At 35.3% G+C, this 27217-nt stretch overlaps 1 protein-coding gene across 4 annotated transcripts; it reads right to left on the bottom strand.

Annotated features, from left to right (window-relative positions):
- Positions 1-1226: 1226 nt before the first annotated feature.
- On the bottom strand, positions 1227-26770 carry LOC128228322 (deleted in malignant brain tumors 1 protein-like). Of its 4 annotated transcripts, none has more exons than XM_052939568.1 (9): positions 26688-26770; positions 14652-14741; positions 7100-7193; positions 6567-6679; positions 5251-5415; positions 4411-4501; positions 3345-3469; positions 2102-2386; positions 1227-1840 (listed from the first exon to the last, which is right to left on the bottom strand). In XM_052939568.1, the coding sequence occupies exons 2-9, from the start codon at positions 14713-14715 to the stop codon at positions 1623-1625; spliced, it is 1155 nt and encodes a 384-aa protein (XP_052795528.1). In that variant the 5' UTR covers positions 14716-14741; positions 26688-26770; the 3' UTR covers positions 1227-1622. The 4 variants fall into 4 exon arrangements, with proteins under 4 accessions (XP_052795528.1, XP_052795524.1, XP_052795526.1 ...); XM_052939564.1 differs by lacking the exon at positions 26688-26770 and adding an exon at positions 14997-16569; XM_052939566.1 differs by lacking the exon at positions 26688-26770 and adding an exon at positions 15139-16569.
- Positions 26771-27217: the final 447 nt, after the last annotated feature.

Below are 27217 nucleotides of genomic sequence, written 5' to 3'. Positions count from 1 at the left end.
GTTAAAAGTTGAGACAAGGTTTCTAAGGTTTGCATAATTACCTTGAGGTAATTTCCAAACTTTTCGTTTAAATGATGAACCGACAGTTTATCGAAGCGTATGGCGCAATAAACAGGACAGATATAACGGATTGACTGGTCGAGGAATGATTCACTGACACCACAATCGAGAACAATCTTTCTACTATATGTTCCCTTTCAGTTACTTTCTTACGCTTACTGGATAAGGAAGCGGAAAAATATCAGTATGAATACGCTTGTATTGTTAATGATAATACTAAACATTACCTTCATCCTAATATTATAATGTGGATACACGCAAAATATATTGAATCAAAATTTCTTTTAGCAACAAGAGTACAGATCAATTTAAATGGTTAATTCAAAAATGAAAATGTAGAAAAATGCATTCCGCAATGCTTCAAGAATAAGGAAGTCCTAATAAAGTTATAAGGGCCAATTCGAAATTTTATATTTAAATATAGGAAAGAAGTGACAGAAGATGATATTTCTGCAAACAAACTTTTTTCGAAAGATTGTATTGATTATGTGTACCGTTACGATGCTGTTGCTCATATTGTTACTGGAGATTTTAAGTTTATGAAAAATAATCTCCTAAGATAACTACGGAATAAAGATCCTACATACAAGATAGCATCTAAAATTAATTTCCATAAATGTAAATTAGAATTGACAGAAACTTTATCTCAATATCGTAAAAGCTGGAGTAAAAGAGATGGGGTTGAGTCTATTGCCTTCATGCCGTGGATGAATAAAATATATTTCCTAATAGATAAGAAAATAGAGTTTTTAACAACAATCCCTGCCCCCTAAGTCTATTTCGATAACTCCAACATTGATTATGGAACCCAATTGGGCACATCAGGTCGCCAACAACTTTCTGTCTGATTATTATAAAACCCATGTTGTTCCTTTCTTATTACAGATGATGCAACCAGTCTTTAACAGCCGAACAGAGCACAGCGTTTTGTTATCCATCCACTAATACGTGGTTTCGTTTTTCTGTAGTTATTCGTACCCGCTTACTTGAAATAATTCCAAGGGAAATCGTGTGCCTGATATGACAGAAGTTATTTACACTGCGTAGAACTGCCGCAGAACTGCTAACATTTCGAAACAGGAGAATTGGCGAACTAATTAATTACTTCAAACCACTTTTCGAAGCATCATATTTTTATTGTTAATATAATAAATCTACAACAAGGCATAACAATTAAGCAACATAATGTCAATAAGATAAGTCAGTGTATTTCACACATGTTCATGAAACACATCACAAACACAATTCATATCACCACGGATATATAATTATAAACAACGTCAGTCCTATTTATAAGCAGAGCTGACGGACATTTACGGAGATCGCCCAGTATTGCCTAACGAAATACTGCCCGATATATGGCGATGGCGAGGTTAGGATTGTGGGTAAATAATTACTTCTTTTCGTTCATCGATATCGGACAGTTTTTTTAAATCCATGGTTTGTATATCCGTGATATCGCCAACACAAATTACAAGCTTATTCCACTTATCAAACACAGCCACTCAAAGCATAAATGAAAGAAAGAACACATTAATTATGCAATCTTCTAATTGACCACATCAAACAAAGGCTAACACACTAGATGAAGGTCTTTGGTGCAGTGCGGTTGTCCTCCTCGGCGGTAGAGGTGCTATTGCCCGAACTGTTATGAGTCCCTTCTTGGCCCTTTTCTTAGCCTTTATATGCTTTACCATCCAGCATAATGCTATCACCCCAAGCACTGTGGCTGCCCCAGCTATCGCACACGATACCATGATTGGTATACTTATTTGTAAATCTGAAAAAATATATATAGGTATTTTTATTCTCGATGACAAGTAAGTTGATCATGTTTTATGCGTTCTATTTTTCCTATTACTATTATTTCATCACACAGTTAGAGAGTGTACTATTGTGAATACTAAGAATAAACATTCCCGTGGCAGAAACAATGACACGTAAAATGATTAAACTCAAGATTACATTGTTTTTTGTTATATCTGTATTATTATTACCCTGTAACAACAGGGCGGAGAACTTTAATGCAATTTGAACTTACTTTGACTAGTTGTTGTCTGCTGCTCCGAAAGCAAAGCTGTGTTTCCTTTCGTGGTCATGGCAACACTTGAAGTCAGACTAGTAGTTGAAAAGGTCGTCGTTGTGTAGTTCACAAAGTGTTCATAATATTTAATTATAAATCCGTGTCTCTCAAATGATGTGTCTGATGAAAGAATAATGGTAAAACTGTCACCGGAAGAAGTCAAATTGCTTGAAGGTGTCGAATCCGCACTGGTCCGCTCTGGACATTCCGTATGAATCAACTGGTTTTCGCAAACGTAACTTCCTGAAATATTGAACAAACGCCATAGATCGCAAGAGAAAAGGTTGATAAGATAAATCTAGAGGAGGATCAAGGGTTTAAAGTTAAGGGGGGGGGGGTACATAAGACCCACCAAACCCCAGACACCTAAAGGAATATGCTCAGAAAGTCATATGGGGCTCCTCCTAGGACATCGCCGAAACCACCACTCCATGAATTCGCATGTATTTCATTTGGCTGATCTTTATGATGCAGGTGCTCTCTTTATTATCATTCAAAACATATTTGAGCTTGAGTGCAGCTATTAGCTTATACATCGATTCCACGCGAATCCGAATTCTTGGTAAAACTCAAGTCTGACTCCTTGGTAGCACTCGAGTCCGAATTCCTGGAGGCATTCGAGTCCGAATCAATCGAAGAAACTTCTACTGGTGCTTATTTTCAGGAGTGAACGATCTACAGCCCTTTTTAACCCTTTCGGCGGATCTCATTCAACAAAACTTCTTCGACAGCCTCAATTCCGAATGTCTTTAGTTTGTTCTTCATCGTTGAAGTTTTTTAATGGTCTGACCTCGAAACAAATGTCTATTACTTGCTGTTTGGTGTGTGTGTTATAAAGATAAGTAATTACTTTTTAAACATTTTTTACAACAATATACCTAACATAAAATATGAACACTAGTCCCTTTAACATACTTTGTATTTTGCAATTATTCTAATGTATATATTCTTGTACTTGTTTTTAGCATTTGGCTCCTCACTTTTGGTAACTTTCGAAATTATTTCAAAGCATTACAAGTGATGTGAAATATTTTTCTATCTTTGTGACGTCGTCAGTTAATTTTTGGAGAGGATTCGTGCCCATACATAATTTTGTTATCATATATTGGTTAAAATGTTATATTGCTTCAAAATGACTTATTTTCGCAGACGACGTCAAATAGTATAATAGATAATATTATATCATAAAAAGCTTTCTCACCGTCATATATAACCATTTTATCGTATCTACATGAATCATCGTTTTCTATGTCACTGAAGACTACTTCTAGAAACACAGTTGACAATGTGGTGGAAGCTTTGATATGCCATCGACAGTTGCTGTTGCTGAAAAGGTTATAACACGAATTAGACATCACCAACACCAAGCAGTTCCTCCTAGGTCATTCTTCCCTGCTCACATAAGGTAATAGTTTGACCTTAATAAGCTATAAGCCAATTTGAATAGACTTGAGAAGCCGGTCTGACATTAAACAGCTGATAGTTGTATTAAGAGTGCCGTTTCTCCCAGCTTATCATATCCTGTTCACATAACTTTTCAAGTAATATTTTACTTCAATAGCTTAAACAGAACTTTCCAATTGAATAAAATTTAACAGCCTGCATGTCATTTACAGCTAGTAGTTGCAATTAAAAGAGTAACACTGAGCTGACGCCAATGTTTGTCTATTTGATTGTTTTTTTCAGTCACATTAGGGGCAAAACTCGACCCTTATTGGACCTTGGTATACATGACTTGTGTGTTTTTTTCTTTAACAACATTTTTAAAAGGTTTCAATTTGAGTTACTGCTGTGTGATTTTATTTCAAGGTTTTAAAGAAAATTGAATAGTGGCGATGATCCAAAACCACATTGCCGGTCTCAACGAACTTTGTTTCGGGATCACCCAAAGACCGCCAGTAATGTCATGTAGCACGTAAAAAACTCTTAATTTGAACTTCCAAACTGTACTAAAACGGAATTGTAAGGTGTGTCACTAATATGATTGGCAGTTGCGGTGACATCACACGCAATTTAAAAAAGTTTGATATGTAAGGTGTGACTGTTCTTGTTTTGGTAGTATAACGTCACTTCATAATCTGAGTAAAATTGTAATGTAAACAACGTAACATGATCGGCATGCAAGTTTATTTGCAAAAAGAAGTATAAATAGTTTTTTTGCACGACGATGCCGACGGCGTGAACGAAAACGACACCAAGGTCATGACAATTCATTTCTTCAAAAATCGCGGACCGGCTTATAAAATGCAGGCGTTATGTGTTCATACCTGGCATATTTTCCGGGAAAACCCTCGGAGGTGAGATACTGAGGCGTGCTAGAGGCTGTAAGCGTATATTCAGCGGTACAAGCACTGCCAGCTGAAACAAAAACACTCACGTGATAATGGAAAATAGAAACACAATGTGGTGACGTTAAGTGAATGAAATTGAATATGAATGCTTAATAATAAGAATTGTTTGGGGTTGTAAAATTGCTGTATTTGTGTACGATGAACAAGCTACATGATCGAATCAACATTGTACACAAGACATGTTGAATTAAAAGCCTAGTAAAACCCTTTTGTAAGCGTCTCAGGAGTGTGTATGAGGTCTAATCTTTATTGTTAATTAAGGGCTGTTATCATTCATCAGATCTCAGAGCAATGACCAGTCAGGTCAAGCCATGCAGCCCTTTTTCATTGAACACAAGCCTTACTGGCAATAAGCCAAAACAAAATAATCAGGAAACTTAGCACCCTGCTATGACACCACGGCAATAAACAGGGGATACATAGCTGGAGATTAACAAACAGTCGAACCCCATTGGCTCGAACTCCCAGTGACCGGCGAAAATACCTCGAGCCTAGGGAAATTCAAGCCAAGCGGAAATGTTTACATTTAGTTAGAGATAACCGGTCCTTTATATCCAGTTTGAGCCAACGAGGACATATTTCTCAAGGCAATAATAAGAATTAAGTTCATGGTAAAAAGAGTAGGGAAGGTCGGGAAACTGAAAAGAAAACATATTTTTTTACGTCTTAAGGATATAAGCTAAGAATCCAGGTCTTATAGACGGAACAACCAGCACAATCAGCGGGTAATAAAGAAGAAATTATCGGGAGACATACAAGTATCAGCAGCGGTGACGTAAGTCATCTGCAACCCACGTTGAACTGTTGACGCGTCTGTTGTGAATGTCAATAATGCGTAGCGACCTGACGTCCAAAAGACGTTTGTTGTCGCTGAATTCCCACACGTTGGTCCCTCTAAAATGGCATCAGTAGTACTATTACCTGTAAAAATTATACACATGATCTTATTTGCATCTGATAGTGATCTAAACGCCTTTGCTGTGTTCGATCGATTTTGAATGAAGACAAATAGCACATTTCGTAAAATACAGTAAAAACCCTATATGCGACCACCCGTTTATACGACCAACCCGTTAATGAGACCGATTTCTTTCAGACCCGATATTTTTCTTCTATGATTCAATGGTATATTCTTACAGTCTTTGCATCGGCATAGCTATTTATATCTAATATTTTGACTCGTTTTGTCATAAGAGAATCAAAACAAAATGCTGCAAGTCGCAGGCGGGGCTGGGCGGGGCGGCTGCACTTGTCATTTGTTTTGAAAACACATCTTTAGTTTGAAATGTTTATAAAACAACGATAACTATAAATACCCATTGCAGCTGAGAGTCGAACATATGAGAACACATTTTCGCTTAGTTTGCTCTCGGGTGTTAAAGCTGCACTTTTTGCTGATGACAAAATATCAGATCGCTGTTAATCATATTTATGTTCAAAAAGATAATGTTTTGTAACTATAAGCGTTGCTAACGTTTTACAAAAAATAAAATTTTCGGCAGTTTATCAAACAATTGAGATCTGTTCTATTGTGACTCATCTTGTATGATTAAATTGGGGCATTGATGCCAAAATAAGTTGATTCTGAGATATTGTTTTCAAAAATTGTCATAACTGTTAATCTGTGAGAGTGCAGCTTCAAATAAATGTGATATCAAAGATAACACATGCAAAATATAAACAATATGTCCCGATGCGAACATTAATTAAGCATCATGGATATTGACAACAAAATAAAAACAGAAATAATCGACTAAAGGTCATAAGTGTTCAAAATATAATCTTGTCCAATGATGATAGCAGCATTTTCAAATATGCCGTACATTTATTTCTGGTTAATCAACAGTCAGCTGTAGTTTATTTCAATTAGGTGAGTCGGTAGAACTAAACAGTGACTATGACAGTAGATAGATATAAATCCGAGCACTTTACCTGTAAAAGGGTTTTATCATGCATTTACCAATATGAAATATTATGCGATTGCGCTGCATTGAATCTATTTATTTACGTTTAACTTTAAATCATAACATAAACGTTCCCAAGCGTTGCAATATAATATGCTTAAAAATCACCGTTGTAGATGGTAAACGAGTCTCCGGGACAGTTGACGTCGACGTCGTCAGAGTAGAGCAGAAGGCGTTGGCCTGCCACGCCCGAGTCGACTAGCCACTCACAGTAGAGGTCACTAGAATGAGGAGTAGAAAGTCAACATATAGGTGATATTGTTTTCAATGGTTTTTTTTAAATCAAAGAAGTCCCGATAACAGGGCGAGGTCAGGCGAGGTCAGGGAAATAATGCAATAGATACGTAACGTTAAACCTATGGAGAAGTACTGCATTATGTAAATATTAGGCATCGAAAGCTATAAGAATGCTGTCCTTTTCATATTTTTAAAATTGCCGTTATCGTTCGGTGTAAACACACGTATCCTGTTCCGGAAATTTAAGTAGTATTTGATTATTGTAACATTTATACAAGAATAATGAAAAACGGTTTAAGATGCATATAGAAAATGATTGTATTTTTTGGTCAATATTGCTGATCTGGGCCGAATTAAACCCCGGTCCTTAAATAACGGTGAATAACCTCCCCGTATAAACTTACTTTGAGTACGCTGTCGGGTACCCAGCTGTTGTCAACTTTGTCGGAGTCTCTGTTGCTGTGATGGTCAAGGGACTTCCCGAGCACTGACTTAAAGCTGAAAATAATGATCGAAATAAATTAAGTTAATTTGTTCGTGTGTGAGTGCGTGCGTGTGTGTGTGCGCGCGCGCACACGTGTGCGTGTCTGTGTGCGTGTGCATGTGCGTGTGTGTGTGCGCATGTGCGTGTGTATGTATGTGTTGTTTTTATTTAAAAAAAGGTCTAAGTAATTTGAGGACTTGTTATAATCATGTAGGTGGTAAAGCCGTCTTAATTGTAATTTTGTTATGTCGTGTGAAAATATCCGAGTGCTGATATTGCCACAGTGACAATGTGCTCATCACCCATGATGCATAACAAATATCAATGTTTCTAACAGAACGTTTTCGTGGGCCGCCAACATCATATGAGCCCGAGAGTTATTGATTATGATTGCGCGGTACATGGAGAAAACGTTTATGAGTTCGTCGTTAAGTTATGTCTTGTATCGAATACGCCAAAAACCTTTTGTTGTATTGACTCTGGCGCCAGAAAAAATATGACATTTCAAGAGGCGTATTGTTTGTATGTTATGCAGTTGTTACAAGGGCGATATAATGACAGAAACGCCCGAGGGGTTGTTGTTGTTGTTGTTGTTGTTACACATTGGTGCCGTATGAATGTTCTAGTTTCTCTCTGGCGCCCTTGAAAAAAGCAGAAAGACCACGAATGCTGTGTCCGCTTTTTTTTCTTCACGAGCTTGTGAACAGATAAAATAAATGGCCGAAATTGGCCACTGTGATGTTCTCTGTATCTCCGTTGAAATTGTTTTTTATTCGTTTAACACGTGTAAAATAATATATATTACATATGCATTTGCGTGTTTCGTGTTTGCTTTTGAAATAGTGTTCCATTATGCGACCTTTTAGTATGTTTTTGCAAGACTTGTACAGCTACGTCATTTTTCTTGATGGAAGGCTAGATTAGCGGATCCGGGGGGGGGGGGGGGCACAGGCGCACCCCAAAAAAATCGTCCAAGTTTACTTTTAATTTCGATAGAGGAGAAAACGGTAATAAAATACGCCTAAATTGCACCTTTTCGACTAGAAATTGTTCAAATATTAAAATATTCTGTGGGGACTACCCAAAATCCTCCTACCAACACTTTAAACCAAATAGATTTTGGTTCTGAGGGAGGGGCGTATGCCAAAGGGTTACGCCCTATGTTACGCCACCTCTTATGTCAAATCCTGGACCCACCACTTGTCTTGGTTTTTCCATACGTAAAAACTTGTTTTTGTGGACGAAGACAAGATTAGTAGGTTCCTGCCATTAGTGTTGGGAATCGGTTGCAATTTTACTATCGATGATCGGTTCCACTCAAGTAACCAATTATCGATAGTACAATCGGTTTTCAAAATACAAGATAGTACCTGAGTTGTAGTTTTATTCATGTACAGTATTAAACTCTTAATCATTATATGCATATACCTTATGTCTATGATTTAAGTTATTAAGTGTTGTTGTATAAAACATAGTTCATTTTCTTGCTCATTGTGGCTTTCATCAGCCATTTTGTTAAAGATAACATCTTAACACTTACTAATTATTTTTTTTTATTTTTTTTTTGATAATCGATTATAACTAAGTACTATCGATTGTCGCCGATTTCAGGCCCAACCAATCGATTTTCGATTATAATCGATCATCGGAACATCACTAGCTGCCATTGCTATTAACATATTGATACGCATTACAAATCGGTTTTAGTTCCATTACAAATTAGTTCCCTCCCTTTAGAAATGGTGTAGTTCGTTTAATTTCTCAGATGTCAACATATTTATTAATACTAAAAACATAAAATATTAACTACCAGTAATATTAAAAGTCATTCGGAACTACTCGGTCATTTTTTTCGGCAACAAACTCGGATGTATTCCGGTACATCAGTAGAAGTAGTTCGTAAAATTTTGAATAACATTATTAGTAGTGATGTTCCGATGATCGATTATAATCGAAAATCGATTGGTTGGGCCTGAAATCGGCGACAATCGATAGTATTTAGTTATAATCGATTATCGAGAAAAAAAAATAAAATATTAATTAGTAAGTGTTAAGATGTTATCTTTAACAAAATGGCTGATGAAAGCCACAATGAGCAAGAAAATGAACTATTTTTTATACAACAACACTTAATAACTTCAATCATAGACATGAGGTATATGCATATAATGATTAAGAGTTTAATACTGCACATGAATAAAACTACAACTCAGGTACTATCTTGTATTTTGAAAACCGATTGTACTATCGATAATCGGTTACTTGAGTGGAACCGATCATCGATAGTAAAATTGCAACCGATTCCCAACACTAATTATTAGTCAAATGTAGTGTTTGAACGCGTATTTGTATATCTAACTTTAAATTGATTGCCAGTGAAGAGTATTATTGCAAACATAATTAAGATTCCCAAGAGTTAAGTCAATAAGTTTAACTGCTGAATTGAAATTACTACGCGTTCTACTTGCAGTGTAGTTAAAGTGTTAAGATTTCTGACATTGTAAACCGACCATGTACATCCGAGGTTGTTTTCGATAGAAAATGTGGAGAAGTTCCAAATTATTAAAAGTAGCTTGAAAGAGGTTTAACACGCACGATTTGCTGTTTAAAAGCTGCCATTATTAAAAACATTATGATACGTGACCAAATTTATTTTACTATTATTTCGAAATTTTCTCATTTCTCAGTTGTAAACATATATTCAATAGGTCCTTGAATACCCGTCAAACCACCCAATTTGAACTAACTTACTTAGTTAAGTAATATTAAAAGTAAGTAAATAGACTTTTTGAAATCATTGTGATATTTTGTTTCATTCTTAGGTGTGTCATCTTTTAAGTCCTCTTTAAGTAAAAATCACTCGACAATGTTGACTTTATTACATATTCGCAAGCACTTGACATGGGCTTACTTAAATGACATACGTACCAAAAATTTGTCACTTTAAGAAATCATGTCAGACAAATAGAAATGGAATTTTCAACAAGCGATTGCCACAATCTGCGTAATATTCCTACAGAGACTCGAAAAAATGATGCAGATACCAACAGCTGCCCCTGGTTTACTTGTCAATTACTAATATTTAACCCTTGTGGATTTTTAGCTTTTATGATATGTTGAAATATCGTCGACAATTCATGAGTAATAGTTGTATTGTGTCCCATGACGTGATAAGCAGCCCATAAAATGTTGTATTCTTTTATTTTCAGGGCCAACACTGATTTTAGCCAACTGAGGCCACAGGCAACTATTGATAGGAAGTCAGGGACAGCTGTTGGGATCTGCATCATACTTTCAATACTCTGTGAATATTCCCACACAGTTTCCACCAAAAATATATGACACAAAACAGTGAAAAATATTAAGTGCAAAGCACCCCGTGAAATATAACTATTCATTTCTACTCTGTGAATTATATTGCTCTCTTACTCTGAAACTAACACTTATCCTCTATATCATGTTCGGCCAATGAAATGTCACTAGAGGACTTAGAGGAGGGCGCATCCGGCCCACGCCCCCTCTAAAATCGCCCATGTTTCCTTGTTACACAAATATGGGAGTATCAAAGTATTAATGTACGCACCATATCGAACTACAAATTGCTAAAATAATATTGAGGGAGAAACCCTAAACCACCATGCAAACATTTTATGCCATATACTTTTGATCCTGAAGGAGGGCGCGTGTCACAAGGTTGCGCCCCTGAGTTACGCTCCCTCTAAGATCAATTTTTGGGTCCGCCCTGAATGTGGCAATGACAGATAAATGTACGTTCTCTCAGAATGCATTTATCGCTGACCGCCCCAATGAGGTTACCCTAATCATTTACTGATAAACAATTGATTTATTGACTTTGATGTTATATCTTGTTTGTCTGTTTTAACATTTGATTGAGCGCTTTGTGCCACAAAAGGGCTTAAAACTAGTTTAGCCAACGTCAAAACTGTAACCGTATTTTATAAGTATAATAAAGTCTCGACGAAATGATTTCAAAACCGTAATAAATTGTCATGGTTTCTTAATATAAAAAAATACAGTAATGAAATAGAAATGATATAATGTGTCGTCGTGGACAGTTCAGCTTAGCGCGAAAAAATGACAGTCATTTGACTGGAATAATTTTTTACCTCACGTTGTACACTAACTGAGCGTTGGGTCTTTCTGTATTATCTCCAATCAAAATGTAAGGAAGTTAACGATATTTAGAATACAACTTTCATTTTCGGCCAATACATTGCAGATAGGCAATCATTACTTATTAGGTTTAATCATTAAGAATTCCAATGTTCGCGGTTGTTTTAAGGTCCGTCCTCTGCCACTCGTCCAATACACTACCCCTGCGTTAGATTTTGCGTTGACAATGAGTCAGCTAATGAGGTAGTATTCTAAGTCAGTTTCTAAGTGAGTTTAGATGACATATTAAAAATAGGAATAGTGCGTCCGCTACGCTCACTCCGCCCATTCTTAATAATTAAGATTTTAATTCATGTCGTCTTACTATAACATACAGCTATAAGACAAAGCATATCTAGATTAGTGTCGATACATAATTATGTACTTAAACTTACTCCTGTTTTTTTAATATATTATTCAAACTTGTTTAAATGCGTTTAATAAAGCCACGTCAATTCCATATTTAGTGCGTTAGATTAACCGCACCTATTTACCACTACAAAAGAAAAAAGGCAAAAATTATCTTGTGATATAAGCAACGCAAACAAAACACATGCTATTTTATTTCTGTCACAGTTTCCGAAATACTGCAAAAAGTAGATAAATTTAATAATTCATGCGGTATTTCATTTAACTTACAATAAGATTTATGATCATCAAAATAAGTTTTAAACGAAAAGGAAAGGAAGCATTGGTTCGCCTGATCGCTCCAACAAATAGAAAAAAATAATTGATCAGGCCTAATGCGATATTTAATTTGAAATGAGAAAATAGCATGTTACTTAACAATTGCGACGTTGATTTTTCATCCAAAAAAACGCTGCTATTATAAACGATGTGTATGAGTAATTGCAATATACGACAATGCTTAATTGGGATATGAATTACGTATATTATCATCAACATTTTCAAAAAGACTAGATGAAATTCCATACGCTTGCAGACAAACCATAAACGGATATAACCAAATAGATAATGGGGGCGATTTCAAACAAATTGGGCCCTTGTCTGTGAATCATTAAAATTTGATGAATTGATTAGAGCAAATGTAAAAATATTGAATACAAAATAAAAAGAAATATTCCCCTTTTTGACAGCTTCGGTGCATTACAATATTATCGATGAAGTTATCTTTTCATATTGAAATTGATATTATAAAGGCGTGGTTGATTCATTGTTGAGCTCAAATTTCTTATCTGAATCGTAATTAACCAGTTCAAACGGTCCTTAATCGATTTTCGATTTTTTTCAGAAATCTATCAGACATTGCGAAAGGTGAATTACAGCAAACCAATTTCAATCCAATACCATTGACCATATTTGAGCCTCCCCAATTTAAAACAATTATTGGTTCAAATAGCATATTACCACGGTAAATTTAATCCTTTGATAACTACTTTAAGCAGTGTTTATTTCAAATATTTCACTGCTTTTCAAAATGGTATGTTAAGATGACATCTATCAGCTCTTCAATAACAAAGCATGGAGGTACAAAGAGTCTTTGTTCCGGTTCAAACAGCTGGGTAACATGAGGAACTCGACGCACGACGCGATGAAACATGATTATTACGGGTCATCTTCTAACACGCATCAGAAATGACAAGATATAATATCATAAGTGATTTATCTTTCCAAATAAATCAAATATAGATGTGTTTCTTTGTAGCAGAAGATTATACTAAATCTAATTTATCTGCCGTATGTAATTTGACACGTAATTATGCAGATCTGTTATTATATTATGTGCCATATTAGAAGAATTTTATTAAGCGAGAGTAATATTAACATTAATTTGAGTGTATGACGATTTATTCTTCGTCAAGTCAAAATAAATGGCTGTGTCCTTTAATTATTGAAACTGGACCAAAATCAAACATTATCATGCGTTAGGTAATACGCTAATGGTTTTGAACCATTTTTTTAACGGAAATACATATGAAAACACTATAATATTATGATTATTTTACTCTTTGATACCGAAATTGCACAAACAAATACAATGAGGAGGAGCACACGCCGGTTCAGTCAAGAAAAAGGAGAAAACTGACAATGAAACCGCTCGTTCATGATGACTATACCATTCTCTGTGACATAATTTAAATTTTATGTTTTTTGATGAAAAGCGTTACTTAAGTGTCACCCGTGTAAAATAAAGCTACACTCTCACAATTTAAACGTTTCGACATCTTTTTAATTTTGGTTGCCAATTGTTGCGAAAATGAATGGATACCAGTGAAATAAGACTGCTGACAACAACCAGATCGTGAATGTTCATATTTATGTTCAAAATTTGACATTTTACGCATTTTTCTTACAGCGTTAGTAACGCTTTAAATTAGCCGTTAATCATTTATTGTCGAACGTCAATATGAAAAACTGCGATCTGATATTTTGACAGCAGTCTTATATCACTGGTTCTCAGATATTAACGCAAATTCCAAGACAAAAAATGAAGAAAAGAAATTGTCAAAATAGTAAATCTGTGAGAGTGCAGCTTTAAGCTTTTATGCTGGTCTTAAATACACATTGTTTGATGAACAAGTTCTCTCCCGTCACTTATTTAACATGCCGTGCGCCTTCGGTGCAATTTATTTAACTTCAAGTTTAGTAAAAAAAAACACAAGCTTACTGTTGAGTCATCAACCGGCCTCATCAGAGTAAGCCCCTAGCGGGGATCGAACTTTCACCCCCCACGCTTCGTAGGCGGGCGCCCTAACCACTGGGACACGGAAGCGGTAAGATGTTGCAATAATGAAAACTTTTTATGAAAAACCAAGCCATATCTAATCGAACTTCTGGGACACTTTCAAAGGAAATGTTTTATATCTAAAATATCGTTTATGTTTCAGACTTTAATAATCAAAAACATTTTAGTACTGAGAATTAGAAAATATTAAATAAGAGAAGTTTAATTATACAAACAATCGTCTTCAATAGGTGCGATATAAACACAGATGAGCACTTTTAAGACCACTAACAATATTTATAATATTTCATGCACGCAAATGATACATGTCTGATTTCATCATTGAAAAGAAAACAATTAAATGCGTTATTTGGAATATGTATATAATTTATAATAAACCGTTTTATTATGCCGCTGTTCAAAAGGATAAAACAGCCGCAGGTGGCATTACTAACAATATTATTTGGAATTAAACTAATACGCCTTTTTCCAAATCACATATTAATTTACAAATTAATAGAACGAAATATTAAACGAACTTGTGAGACACAAGTTTATTACTACTTTTCTAAGATAATGTTTGACGAAATTTTATAAAAAAAAAAAGACTCACCGTTTTCAAATAAGGTTGTCAAAACCGTCCAATAAAGTATAAAGGTGGATGTCCATAGATCCATAGCAATCCGAATAGCCGTAGAATTGTCTGAGAAATAAAGACAAATATATAGAGATATTAAATGAAATTGTATATCTTTATTAAAGTTTTCGTATCATTGTATTAAGATATATTATCGAAACATACACTCCTTTTATTGGAGATGTCATATAATCTGCTACTTGTATACCAAAACGTGTTTTACTTATTAATTTTATTGAAAAATATTTTTTGGCTATAAAATTTACAGTATATTTCCACTCCTAGATTAATTTCTAACATACTGTTCAATAATCATCACACCTTTTATATATTCGAAGTTAAGCATCCCAACGATTGAAACTCATTTCGAGGGGGTGAAAATGATTCACTGCCGCACGAACGTTAGTCAATTTTTTGCAGTGAGTGAAATTTATCAACATATTTTGATAACTAATGCCAATACCATGTGTAAATCTTATTCCTTGTATGTACAGATAGTCCTAAAACGTTGTGTGCCAATTGTCCAATTTTGATAGTCTTAAATGCAGCGTTGAATTATGTACTTTTGATAGACTTAAATACAGCGTTGAAATTATGTGCTTTTGATAGACTTAAACTGCAGCGTTCCATTTGTTCACTTTTGATACAGCATTCCAATTATGCCCTTTTGAAAAGCAAAATGCAGCGTTCTAACTGTCCACTTTTAATCGACTTCAAACGCAGCGTTTCAATTGTCCACCTTTGATAGACATAAAATGCAGCGTTCCAATGTATAAACTGTTGATAGTCTTAAAACGCAGCGTTCAAATTATCCACTTTTGATAGTCGTAAAATACAGCGTTCCAACTGTCCACTTTTGATTGACTTCAAACGCAGCGCTCCAACTGTCCACCTTTGATAGTCTCAAACACAGCGTTTAATAATGCACTATTGATAGACGTAAAATGCAGCGTTCCAATTATCCACCTTTGATAGTATTTCAACGCAGCGTTCCAGTTATCCACAATTGATTGTCTTAAAACGCAGCGCTCCAGATGTCCACCTTTGATAGTATTTCAACGCAGCGTTCCAATTGTCCACTTTTGATTGTCTTAAAACGCAGCGCTCCAACTGTCCATTTTTATAGTTTTAAAACGCAGCGTTCCAATTGTCCACTTTTGATTGTCTTAAAACGCAGCGCTCCAACTGTCCATTTTTATAGTTTTAAAACGCAGCGCTCCAATTGTCCACTTGAGAGTCTTAAAACGCAGCTCTCAAATTGTCCACTTTTGATAGACCACAAATGCAGCGTTAATATTGTCCACTTTTGATAGTCATAAGGGTTATAACTATCCAATTTTATAGTCTTTAAATGCAGCATTCCAAAAATGCACCTTTATTAGTCTTAAAACGCAGCGTTTAAATGATCCACTTTTGATAGTCTTTAAACGCAGCTGTTAACTCGTCCACTTTTGAAAGTCTTAAAATGAAGCGTTCCAAATTGTCCGTTTTCATAAAAAGCATTGCAAGTTTAGCCATTTTTTAAACAAAAACACGGTTAAACTGGTAACAGAAGCCATAAATCAAAGACAAGCTTGTCTTACCCATAAAGTTTTGTCTCCACTTTGTCCTTAAGTACCGTTTAACATTCCGGTGATTTTCTTATTTAAATCTTTCTAATTATCGTTCACACAGTAGCACAGTTCATATCCAAACACCTTGAAACTTTTTACAAAAAAATCTTCACTTTAGATCAAATTTGGCAACAATTATTTAAACTGCAATTCTATCTTTTTTAGAAACAAAAGACATGTATAAAACTCATTAATCAAAAATCCGTTTCTATTTCTATTTTTTATGTACAATTCTATTTGAGTTACACACTTAAGTTGTTCATTTTTTGCACGCAACCACACTCAACGTAAATGAATACTGTAATGTAATAAATGGTATTTAAGCGATTGCTCAATTGACGAATTTGTTATTAGAGAATATGTATGAAGGCTGAGTTAAGAGAACATTGTTAAACATAATTAAGATTTTATTATAATCCTAAAATTGGAAACACCGTGGTTAAAACCATTATACCTTTATGCGTTTATAAAGTTCTAAAAAGAACCTCAACTTTGATCAACTGCATCAGTTCTTTAAGAGTAGAATAGTATTAATTACATAATGTAATGTCTTGTACTTAAAGCTGCAATCTCGCAGATTGACCGTTTTAACAACTTCTTTTATATTTTTGTCTTAGAATCTGTTATTTTTTGCGTAAATGTCTGAAAACCACTTATAAAAGACTGCTGACAAAAGATTAAATCGCAGTTGTTCATGTTTAATGTTTATTATACCGAAAAACTTATGTTTTCTTAAAGCGTTAGTAACGCTTTTGACCATTAAACATGTATTTCCGAAAGTAAATATGAAAACTACGAAGTGATCTTTTGTCAGCAGTCTTATATCAATGGTTTCAAGACATTTACGAACATTTAGCTCATTCCAAGACGAAAAATTTAAAAGTTGTCTTAACGGTCAATCTGTAAGAGTGCAGCTTTAAGTATGAAATTATATTAGTTATACGATGTAACTACTTGTACCTAAAACACTGCCGTCAGATTTTCAGCAAGTGTAGACAGATATCAAAATACGTAAATGGCAATACGCCTTTCATAGGAGCTGTCAAAATACAAAAATAAAACGTTCTAAAATTGAATTATGAAAAGTTTAAAGACAACAAATGTCAAATCCTTCCTTTTTATTGTTTGGATAATACCGTCAAAATATATCAAGCATTTCCGATTGTCACTTTTAGTAAGTTGACTTCGTTTAGTTTTGAGAAAGAGAGGAGTCAATGTCTTATAGTAGTACCGTCGGTTTTGTGAAACTCTGATTGACTTTTTAGAGAGTATATATATCTTATCAAGACGATTCCAAAGGTACCAATATCTCAATATTTTCGAAAAAGTGACTTCTGGCCATGAAGAATTAAGCTTACGGTATCGTTAAACACTACAAATATTTTACTGGTACAAGACAAGGCTTAGTCGTTTTTAAGTAGAACTTTCAATTGCGATTTTGACATTAACAACATAAAATTCCCCCAACTAAGGATATTCTGTCATACACAATAACGGATGTAGTGATGCGCCCTCAAGCCCCCCCCCCAAACGAAAAATAAAAATAATAAAAATAATAATATTATGATAATAATAAATGTTCAAATGACCTCTCACTTTCAATATGCCATAGAAAAACAAATACATCAAAATGCACTATTCTTGGGGTCGACACTCCCCCTCCCCAGAACACACCTGGTTCGGAGATATGTGGTGCACTTCTTAAAAAGGTCCCCAATGTTGCACCCCCTCTGTTACGCATACTCCTGATCCACCCCTGGTTTGCCATTTCATAAGGTCCCGTATCTATGTAAACAGTGTGTGTGTTTTTGTTTTTATGGGTGGCTGTGGCTTCTTCTTTCATTATACAAGACAACAATACGTGCCTGGTCTAGGAGCCTGTTCCTTGACTTTCGATTACATTATTAATCCATTAATCATCTTTTAAAATGAATTGTACAAAGCCTCCTAATCTGTTCGTGTTGTTATATGACACTGTATAGTTGGAACTGATTTATCAGGGGGAAAAACAGAACATAATGTTTGTTTAACTTATAATCAGCATATATATAGACAAAGCACAAATAATACTTGATGCTATGAATAAATCATTTTCTTAAATAGACTATTTAGAAACATGTTATAAAATATCGCAAAAACTAGAGATAATTTTAACGATAATTTATGTCTTTCAAATGTGTTTTTATACATTCAAATATTTTTCTCCAAACACGAATCTTATTACGTTAACCAGTTATTATAAAGGTGCGTATCCATATCGGTACCTTCTTTGCAAAATCTACTGAAATGGTACCCTTTTTGCCCATGCACCGGTCATGTTCTGCTGAAAACAAATCGGCGATGGACAACAATCCAGTTCATGTTCATTCTACTGATGAAAGGAGGTATGGCATGTGCGAAAGAAGTATACCACGGAACACTAGAATGTCTTTTTTGTAAAGTGCCCATTTTTCAATTACTGCAACTCCACAATAAGCTACACAATATCGATATGTCTTGCCTCGCCCACCGCCTCTGCATGTTCTGCGGGCTTAAATGAACCACTGGTTTGATTATGTACACACCATACATATTACATGTATTCATTTATATATCTGATTCACACAAGTTGCAATAATTTGTCAAAAATATATGTAAAATTCAATAAAACACCCTACTTTCGGTTTCATTGCGGCACGGGTAACCACTTTTACTTCCAGCAATTCTAACAAACTTAGAACACGCCTGTAAACATACTGAGTTTTGTCAGTTTCTTCGACTGATAGCCGTAAACAAGTTTCCGTTAAACAACATCATTATTCTTACTATTGCTTGAAAAAATAAATAAGAGAGAGGTTACCTGTGATATAAAATAAATATATAATTCTCGCGAAAATATAGTGGTTAACACGAAACAATTCGCGAACGTTCACAGGTTATCTATCTTACGGCAGTTATATGCCAGCATAGATTCCATATCACACGATAGCCTAGTGCACATTTCCACTTCCTTAATGCAACGCAAAGGAAATAGCACGTTTTTCGTGGATTTTAAATGCATTTGTACAGTAAATATTGTTATTTTTATTTTAAAACGAAAGAAACAATATGTTTGTCGGTTTATCTGTATGATTGTATAAGTTGCTTGTGAAATGAGCACATTGCACCAGACAGAAGGTCGAGTGCGATGTCTTTTTACGCAGGCATACAGATCAACCGAATTACATATTATTTCTTATTTATTATAGAATAAACAAATATCATAAACCTGCACGAAAAACATATTGCAGAGTACGGTAGTTAACTTCTGTGCTATATATGGCTTTTAATTCTTGTGCCATTAAATATCAGCATACAGGCCCTATCTGAGCATCGATCTATCGTCCGAAGACTTTGGCTAATCTTTGTTTCCGTGAGGTAGTTATACCGATTTCTGAAGAAATAATTGTATTTATCAGTTTCATCATATCTTATTTGATTTTACAAGCAATGTGTTCAACCAGAACTGTGGAACTGTCATAACTTAAATGAAATTCTTGATATTATTTTTCGTCGTAATTTGAAGTTGACCTCAAAATTCTTTGTGTACCGATAGGCTCGCCGATTTTCGCACCACCTTGCATGAGCCAGAAGCGGGGTAAACATACGTCAATGCGAAATTACACCCGAAGAAGGGTAAAATTATAACTGGAGGGGCGGAAATACGCTAAACGGCGGGGCAAAAATGCAAAACGGCGACATGGAATTATGGCGTATTGTCGCCCCGCCGTTTGACCTATTTTCGTATTTTCATCCGCCACATGGCGTATTGTCCTATTTCACTCTGCCACATGGCGTATTGTCCTATTTCACTCTGCCACATGGCGTATTGTCCTATTTCACTCTGCCACATGGCGTATTGTCGTATTTCAGTCCGCAACATAGCGTATTTTCGTATTTCATCCGCCACATGGCGTATTGTCCTATTTCACTCTGCCACATGGCGTATTGTCCTATTTCACTCTGCCACATGGCGTATTGTCGTATTTCACCCGCCACATGGCGTATTGTCCTATTTAACTCTGCCACATGGCGTATTGTCCTTTTTCACTCTGCCACATGGCGTATTGTCCTTTTTCACTCTGCCACATAGCGTATTGTCCTATTTCACTCTGCCACATGGCGTATTGTCCTATTTCAGTCCGCAACATGGCGTATTGTCGTATTTCACCCGCCACATGGCGTATTGTCGTATTTCACTCTGCCACATGGCGTATTGTCGTATTTCACTCTGCCACATGGCGTATTGTCCTATTTCACTCTGCCACATGGCGTATTGTCCTATTTCACTCTGCCACATGGCGTATTGTCCTATGTCACTCTGCCACATGGCGTTTTGTCCTATTTCACTCTGCCACATGGCGTATTGACCTATTTCACTCTGCCACATGGCGTATTGTCGTATTTCAGTCCGCAACATGTCGCATTGTCGTATTTCACCCGACACATGGCATATTGTCGTATTTTATCCCGCCACATGGCGTATTGTCGTATTCCAGATCGCAACATGGCATTTTGTCGTATTTCGCCCCGCCATTTAGCTAATTGTCGTACTTTCACCCCGCCATAATGCGTATTGTCGTATTTCGCCCCGCCATTGGAGGTATTTTCGTATGGTCGTGTTTTGGCAGCGAAAATACAAACTAGCAGAAATCAGCCCCAATACACTTTTTTATTATATACCCATAATAAATCCACACGCAATACATATCGCAAAATACGGTAGTCTATATTCCACTCCAGTGCAAAACGGCCGTATTCCACTCGTGTGACGTCACGTCATAACAAGTATCGTTGCGCGGTGTTAATATGACGCCATAAAACAAAATAGTGCGTCGTTAAAATGACATTTATTTTGAAAACATGTGTCTTTTAACCAGTACTGTATATCATAAAAGGGTTATTAGTACTGTGTTTTAAACCGGATTGTCGTATTCAGCTCTCGTGGATTTTTGCAGATTTTGATTTCACTCTTCTTGCGCCTCGTGAAATCCGAATCTGCAAAAATCCACTCGAGTCGAATACAACCGCCCGGATCAAAACGGAATACTAATAACCCTATTGTATTTGTAGATCACAAAGCTCGCAATCGCTCTGGTTCATGCTTCAAAATACATATAACATGAACTAGCACAAGTACACGTTCAGTTTTGTAAACATGATTTGATTCTTGTGTTCTTTTCGTTCATTGTTTTTCTCTTATATTTATATTAGTGTTTGTAAAAGTCGCGTTGTACGACCGGAAGAAATAACAAGTTTCCTGTGACGTGCCTGATATATAGTGCCCAGGTCGCATTTCATTTTTTTCTTTTAAAACAGGACACCAGGAGATTTCAACTATTTATGCAACTTTGAGTCTTGTGCGCATTTTTATTAGCTTATCATATTGCATGTCTTGCATTTACTATCGAAACACTGTCAGCTTTTATTTACAATTCGGGTTTTTTGTCCAAATTGCTCGCACCTTTATTTGAAGTATAATTAAGGAAATGGCGATATACCCTTAACAGTTTATTTTGAACAACTTCGAAAAAAAAGTAAAGCAATGAAAACTCAAGCGACCTATTCGATACACTTGATGTGTTTCTTAAAGTAGATATTTTGCAATTAAAATAAAACAAATATACCCTATTTATGACCTAGCACTGTGACTAAACCGTATATAGCGTAAAATAAATCCCAAAATGTATCGTGATGAAAGTAAATCAAATTTTAATGACATAATAATGATTCAATCGAACATGTTATGTAATTACAAATAAAATGATGTACTTGTATGATTGATATACTCCTAGCACACACTCTATAAATTACAGTTAAATGACTTTGAAATAGACACGATAATTCAATAATAGTAGAAGTTTAAATATAAAAGAAAATAAACGCATTAAATAAAACAAAAAGTGCCCTAGCATGCCGTTGCTAATATAGGTGCAGTTTCTTTGTGACATTTTGCCAATTTAAGCATGTAATTATATACAATATAAAGCCCCTAATAATTACACAAAAATTCCAATCCTTGACTTATTCTGCCACACATGGTTCTAAACAATGTATCAAATTAATGACAAAAATAAGACTGTGTTGTTTTTACCTATTTATTATAACATTTTTCTAGGATTGCTTTAAAGTACATTTTCAACGTAACAACATTCGTTATGCTTGGATAATTTTATAGAAAGGGTTGTCAAACTAGCTACAATCAGTGATCAGTGATACTTTTTTTTATAATTTTGGCATTTCTTATGTATCCCTGTAACGCTACAACTCTACCATTTAACAACGGGCGAAATGAAATAATGAAATAATATGCATTGATGTTGAATAATAATGACAAAGTTGTTCAATTTTTATCCGACAGTGATCTGAACTGGATTAAATTTGTCATTAGAGTTGTTATTTTCACATTAATATATTATGGGTCACGAATACCGTTATACATGTACACAACCAGTCAGATTTGTCCCAGATTTACCGATATCGGGGTACTTGATAAACAATCGACACTTGTAAGTGTTTTATGATAACTTAACATGTTTTTTGGGGCATACTGACATAACTTAATACGTGTTTAATAGTAGGCAATAATATTTTCGTAGAAATTTGAATTTATAAGGGAGATAATTTAAAAATTGTGGCCGCGATGATTCTCTGCGCAAGGACCGCTTGCTACTTTTTGCTGGGATTGTGGACGTCACGAGTCTGCCATATTAAAAAAAACGTCACAAGACTCGTTGACGGCCATTTAGGTGGACTAGTTGTCAAACTAGCCAGGTTCACCAGGTCAAACAGAGTTCGTAAACTTTCACAAAAAGAAGAAGGATTTAATAAAGAAAAGAGGGAATTAATTGGGGCCAAAATAAGCAAAAACGTTTGTTACTGGGTGTTTGGGTGAAACAGGGTATTAGATACATATATTGACGACAAGAGACCAGGTCTGAAATCAACCGTAGTGGCTGGCCGATAAAAAATCCGAAACCAGATGTTCTGTTTTGTATAACTCAAAAGCTGGATTAAGCCCCCTGTAAACACCAAAGCAACATTTACCAATGAATATATTGGTGCACGTGCATTCTGATTGTGATTTTTGTTACGTAATGTCGGTCTCTCGGTCCTTAACTGCGTGGCCCTCACTAGGGACTAGGGTCTTTTAACGACAGATTACCGCAGTTTCCATTGTTATAGCCTTGTGGTTCTCTTGGTGTTTGTCAATTATAAATAAATGTATATATACATAAAAGGCTTTCAATTCTTGTGTCATTAAATATCACCATACTTGCCCTATCTTATCATAAATCTATCGTAAGGTAATTTAGGCTAATCTATGTTTCTGTGAAGAGGTAGTACCGATTCCTGAAGAAATCATTGTATTTATCAATTTCATCACATCCTATTTGATTTTACAAGCAAAGTGATCAACCAGTTATCTGCTGAACTGTCATACTTTCTAACTGATTTTTTATACTATTTTAGTCGTAATTGTAACACCAAAGGCCTTTTTCTTGTGTACCGATAGGCTCACCGATTTTGGCACCATCTTGCATTAGCCAGTATCGAGACTAAATGCGAAATAACGCCAGAAGAGAGGGTAAAATAAAGACATGTGGCGGGGCGAAAATACGCCAAATAGCGGGAAAATATTACGAAATGGGGATATGGTGTATTGTCGTATTTTCGCCACACCATTTGGCGTATTTTTGTAGTTTCACCCCGCAACATATCGTATTGTCGTACTTTCATCCCGCCACATGGCGTATTGTCGTACTTTCATCCCGCCACATGGCGTATTGTCGTACTTTCACCCCGCCACATGGCGTATTGTCGTACTTTCATCCCGCCACATGGCGTATTGTCGTACTTTCACCCCGCCACATGGCGTATTGTCGTACTTTCACCCCGCCACATAGCGTATTGTCGTACTTTCACCCCGCCACATAGCGTATTGTCGTACTTTCACCCCGCCATATAGCGTATTGTCGTATTTCACTGTGACACATGGCGTATCGTCGTATTTCACCCCGCCACATAGCGTTAGGTCGTATTTCACCCCGCTACATGGCGTATTGTCATAGTTCACTCCGCCACATAGCGTATTGTCGCATTTCACTCCGCCACATGGCGTATTGTCGAACTTTCACCCCGCCACACGGCGTATTGTCGCATTTCACTCCACCACAAAGCGTATTGTCGTACTTCACTCCACCACATAGCGTATGGTCGTAATTCACTCTGCCACAAAGCGTATTGTCGTATTTCACTTCGCCACATAGCGCATGGTCGTAATTCACACCGGCACACGGCGTATTGTCGTATTTCACTCCGCAACATGGCGTATTGTCGAACTTTCACCCCGTCACATGGCATATTGTCGTATTTTCACCCCGCCATATGTCGTATTTGTCGTACTTTCATCCAGCCACATAGCGTATTGTCGTATTTTCGTCCCGCCATTTAGCGTATTATCTTACTTTCATCCGACACATGGCGTATAATGTCGCCTATGCCCCGCCATTCGATGTTTTTTTCGTATTGTCGTAGCAACGAAACTACGAAATGGCAGAAATCAGCTCCCGTATACATCTGAATTTGTAGATCACAAAGTTTGCACTCGTCCTGGGTATCTACCTCACGCTTCAACGTGTATTAAAGCTGCACTCTCACAGATATACCATTTTTACAACTTTTTTTTCTTTTGTCTTTTCAAGAGCAAAATTTTGCGTAAATATCTGCAAACCAATAATATAAGATTGCTTACAAATAATCAGATCGTAGGTTTCCATATTTCCGTTCGAAAAATAATGTTTTTTTGGCTTGTTAAAGAAAAATGCATAAAACATCAATTTTTGAACTTAAATATAAAATCTGCGATCTAATGTTTTGTCAGCAGTCTAATATAACTGGTTTCCATTGGATTTTCGCAAAAAATCGCTCGTTCCAAGACAAAAAAAAAAATCAAAAAAGTTGTCAAAACGTTCAATCTATGAGAGCGCAGCTTAAAATACACTGAACGTGATCTTAAGTAGTACACGTAAGAGTCCACTTAGCGTTTTGTGATCATAATTTGGTTCGATTTTCCTTTTCGCTCATTATTTTTTCTCTTATATTAGTGTCTGTTATAATCGCGGTGTAAGACCGGAAGAAAGAACTGCATCCTGCGACATGCCTGAAAAATTGTGTGCTCTGGTCGCATTTCCATTTTTATTTTTATTTTAAAGTAGAAAACTAGTACAATTTAATTATTTATCAGTCTTTGTTTCATGTTTGCATTAGCTTTTTATATTGCATGTTTTTATTTACTACCGAAACAACTACCATTTGTTTTTGTTGTTGTTGTTTTTCAAATTGTTCGCACCTTTATTTAAAGTCTAATTAAAGAAATGGCGATGTACCCATAACATTTTATCTCGAACAACTTCACAACGAAGTACAACCATAAAAACTCAAACGACCTATTCGATACTCTTGATGTGTTTCTTAAATTAGATATTCTGCAATTAAAATAAAACAAATATACCCTGTTTATGACCCAACACTGTGACTAACCCTTATATAGCCTAAAAATGTGTCCCAAAATGTATCGTGATGAAAGTTAATCAAAATTTAATGACATAATAATGATTCAATCGAACTTGTTATGTAATTACAAATAAAATGATGAACTTCTATGATTTATAAACTCCAAGCACACAATCTATAAATTACAGTTAAATGACTTTGAAATAGACCCGATAATTCAATAATAATAGAAGTTCAAATTGAAAAGTAATAAACGCATTGAATAAAATTAAGAAGTGCCCTAGCATGCATTTGCGAATATAGGTCCAGTTTCTGTCTGAGATGGTTCTATTTTGGCATTTGAAGCATGCAATTAAATACAATCTAAAGTCCCTAATAATTACACACACACACACACACACACACAATTTGATTGATACTGAAGAAAGAAAGAAAGAAAGAAAGAAAGAAAGAAAGAAAGAAAGAAAGAAAGAAAGAAAGAAAGAAAGAAAGAAAGAAATAAGAAAGAAAAAAGGAGAGAGAGAGAGAGAGAGAGAAAGAAAAATAAGAAAGAAAGAAAAGAAAAATTAAAGTAAAGAAAAACTCAAAGAACGAGCGAAAGAAAGAACGAACGAAAGAACGAGCGAAAGAAAGAACAAAAGAAATAAAGAAAAAAACTATGAAAGAAAGAAAGGAAAGAAAAACTAAAATAAAGAAAATCTTAAAAAAGAATGAAAGAAAGAAAGAAAGAAAGAAAGAAAGAAAGAAAGAAAGAAAGAAAGAAAGAAAGAAAGAAAGAAAGAAAGAAAAGAAAAGAAAGAAACAAACAAACAAACAAACAAACAAAAAGAAAAAAAGAAAATATTTTATATCAAATTCAACTTACTTTTATATTATATTTCTGCCAATGATACACAGCAGGACCATGGTCACACTGGCAAATGAGCATTGCGTCAAACGCGCTAGTCTTTTTGGGGAATTTCGCTGTAAAATATCTGCACGCCTTATTCATTAATTATATTTCCATTTTGTAAAACCTATTGAGTCATCACGTTCTAAACATTCTCATTATCTCATAGAATGATTGCAAATCATATTTAAATATTATTTCGTTTCACTTAAGAATTCTATTTAACATGCCTGTTTTCTTTTCCTTTGTATTCTAATACAATAGGAATGAATTCACATCAAGTTGGCGGTAGCGGATACTTAATATCTACGTCAATTAATTATTGATACAGTTTTTTCCGATTTTGTTTTCTTTTCATCTTATAAATTTAACTCAAGAGGTAACGTTTCTCTCTTGATGCCGTTTCTGAAACCACTTGAAAATGCATTAATCTTTTTCAATAAGTTGTTAGTAACACTGGCATTTACTTATTTGGATAATATTTGTTCAGAGTTGATAAATATTAA

This window comes from Mya arenaria, chromosome 3 (assembly GCF_026914265.1).
Source record: "Mya arenaria isolate MELC-2E11 chromosome 3, ASM2691426v1".
Lineage (NCBI taxonomy): Eukaryota > Metazoa > Mollusca > Bivalvia > Myida > Myidae > Mya > Mya arenaria.
The sequence above is the reverse complement of the archived record's forward strand: the minus strand, read 5'-3'. Positions and strand labels throughout refer to the sequence as shown.

Excerpts from the sequence above, each read along its gene's own strand:
- LOC128228322 (XM_052939564.1), bottom strand. The coding sequence starts at position 15,021 with ATGCTTAACTTCGAATATATAAAAG. Across the intron at positions 4,502-5,250 it reads CGTCACCGCTGCTGATACTT|CTGGCAGTGCTTGTACCGCT; the intron begins GTATGTCTCCCG and ends TTTTTGTTTCAG. Across the intron at positions 2,387-3,344 it reads TAAAATGGTTATATATGACG|GAAGTTACGTTTGCGAAAAC; the intron begins GTGAGAAAGCTT and ends TCAATATTTCAG.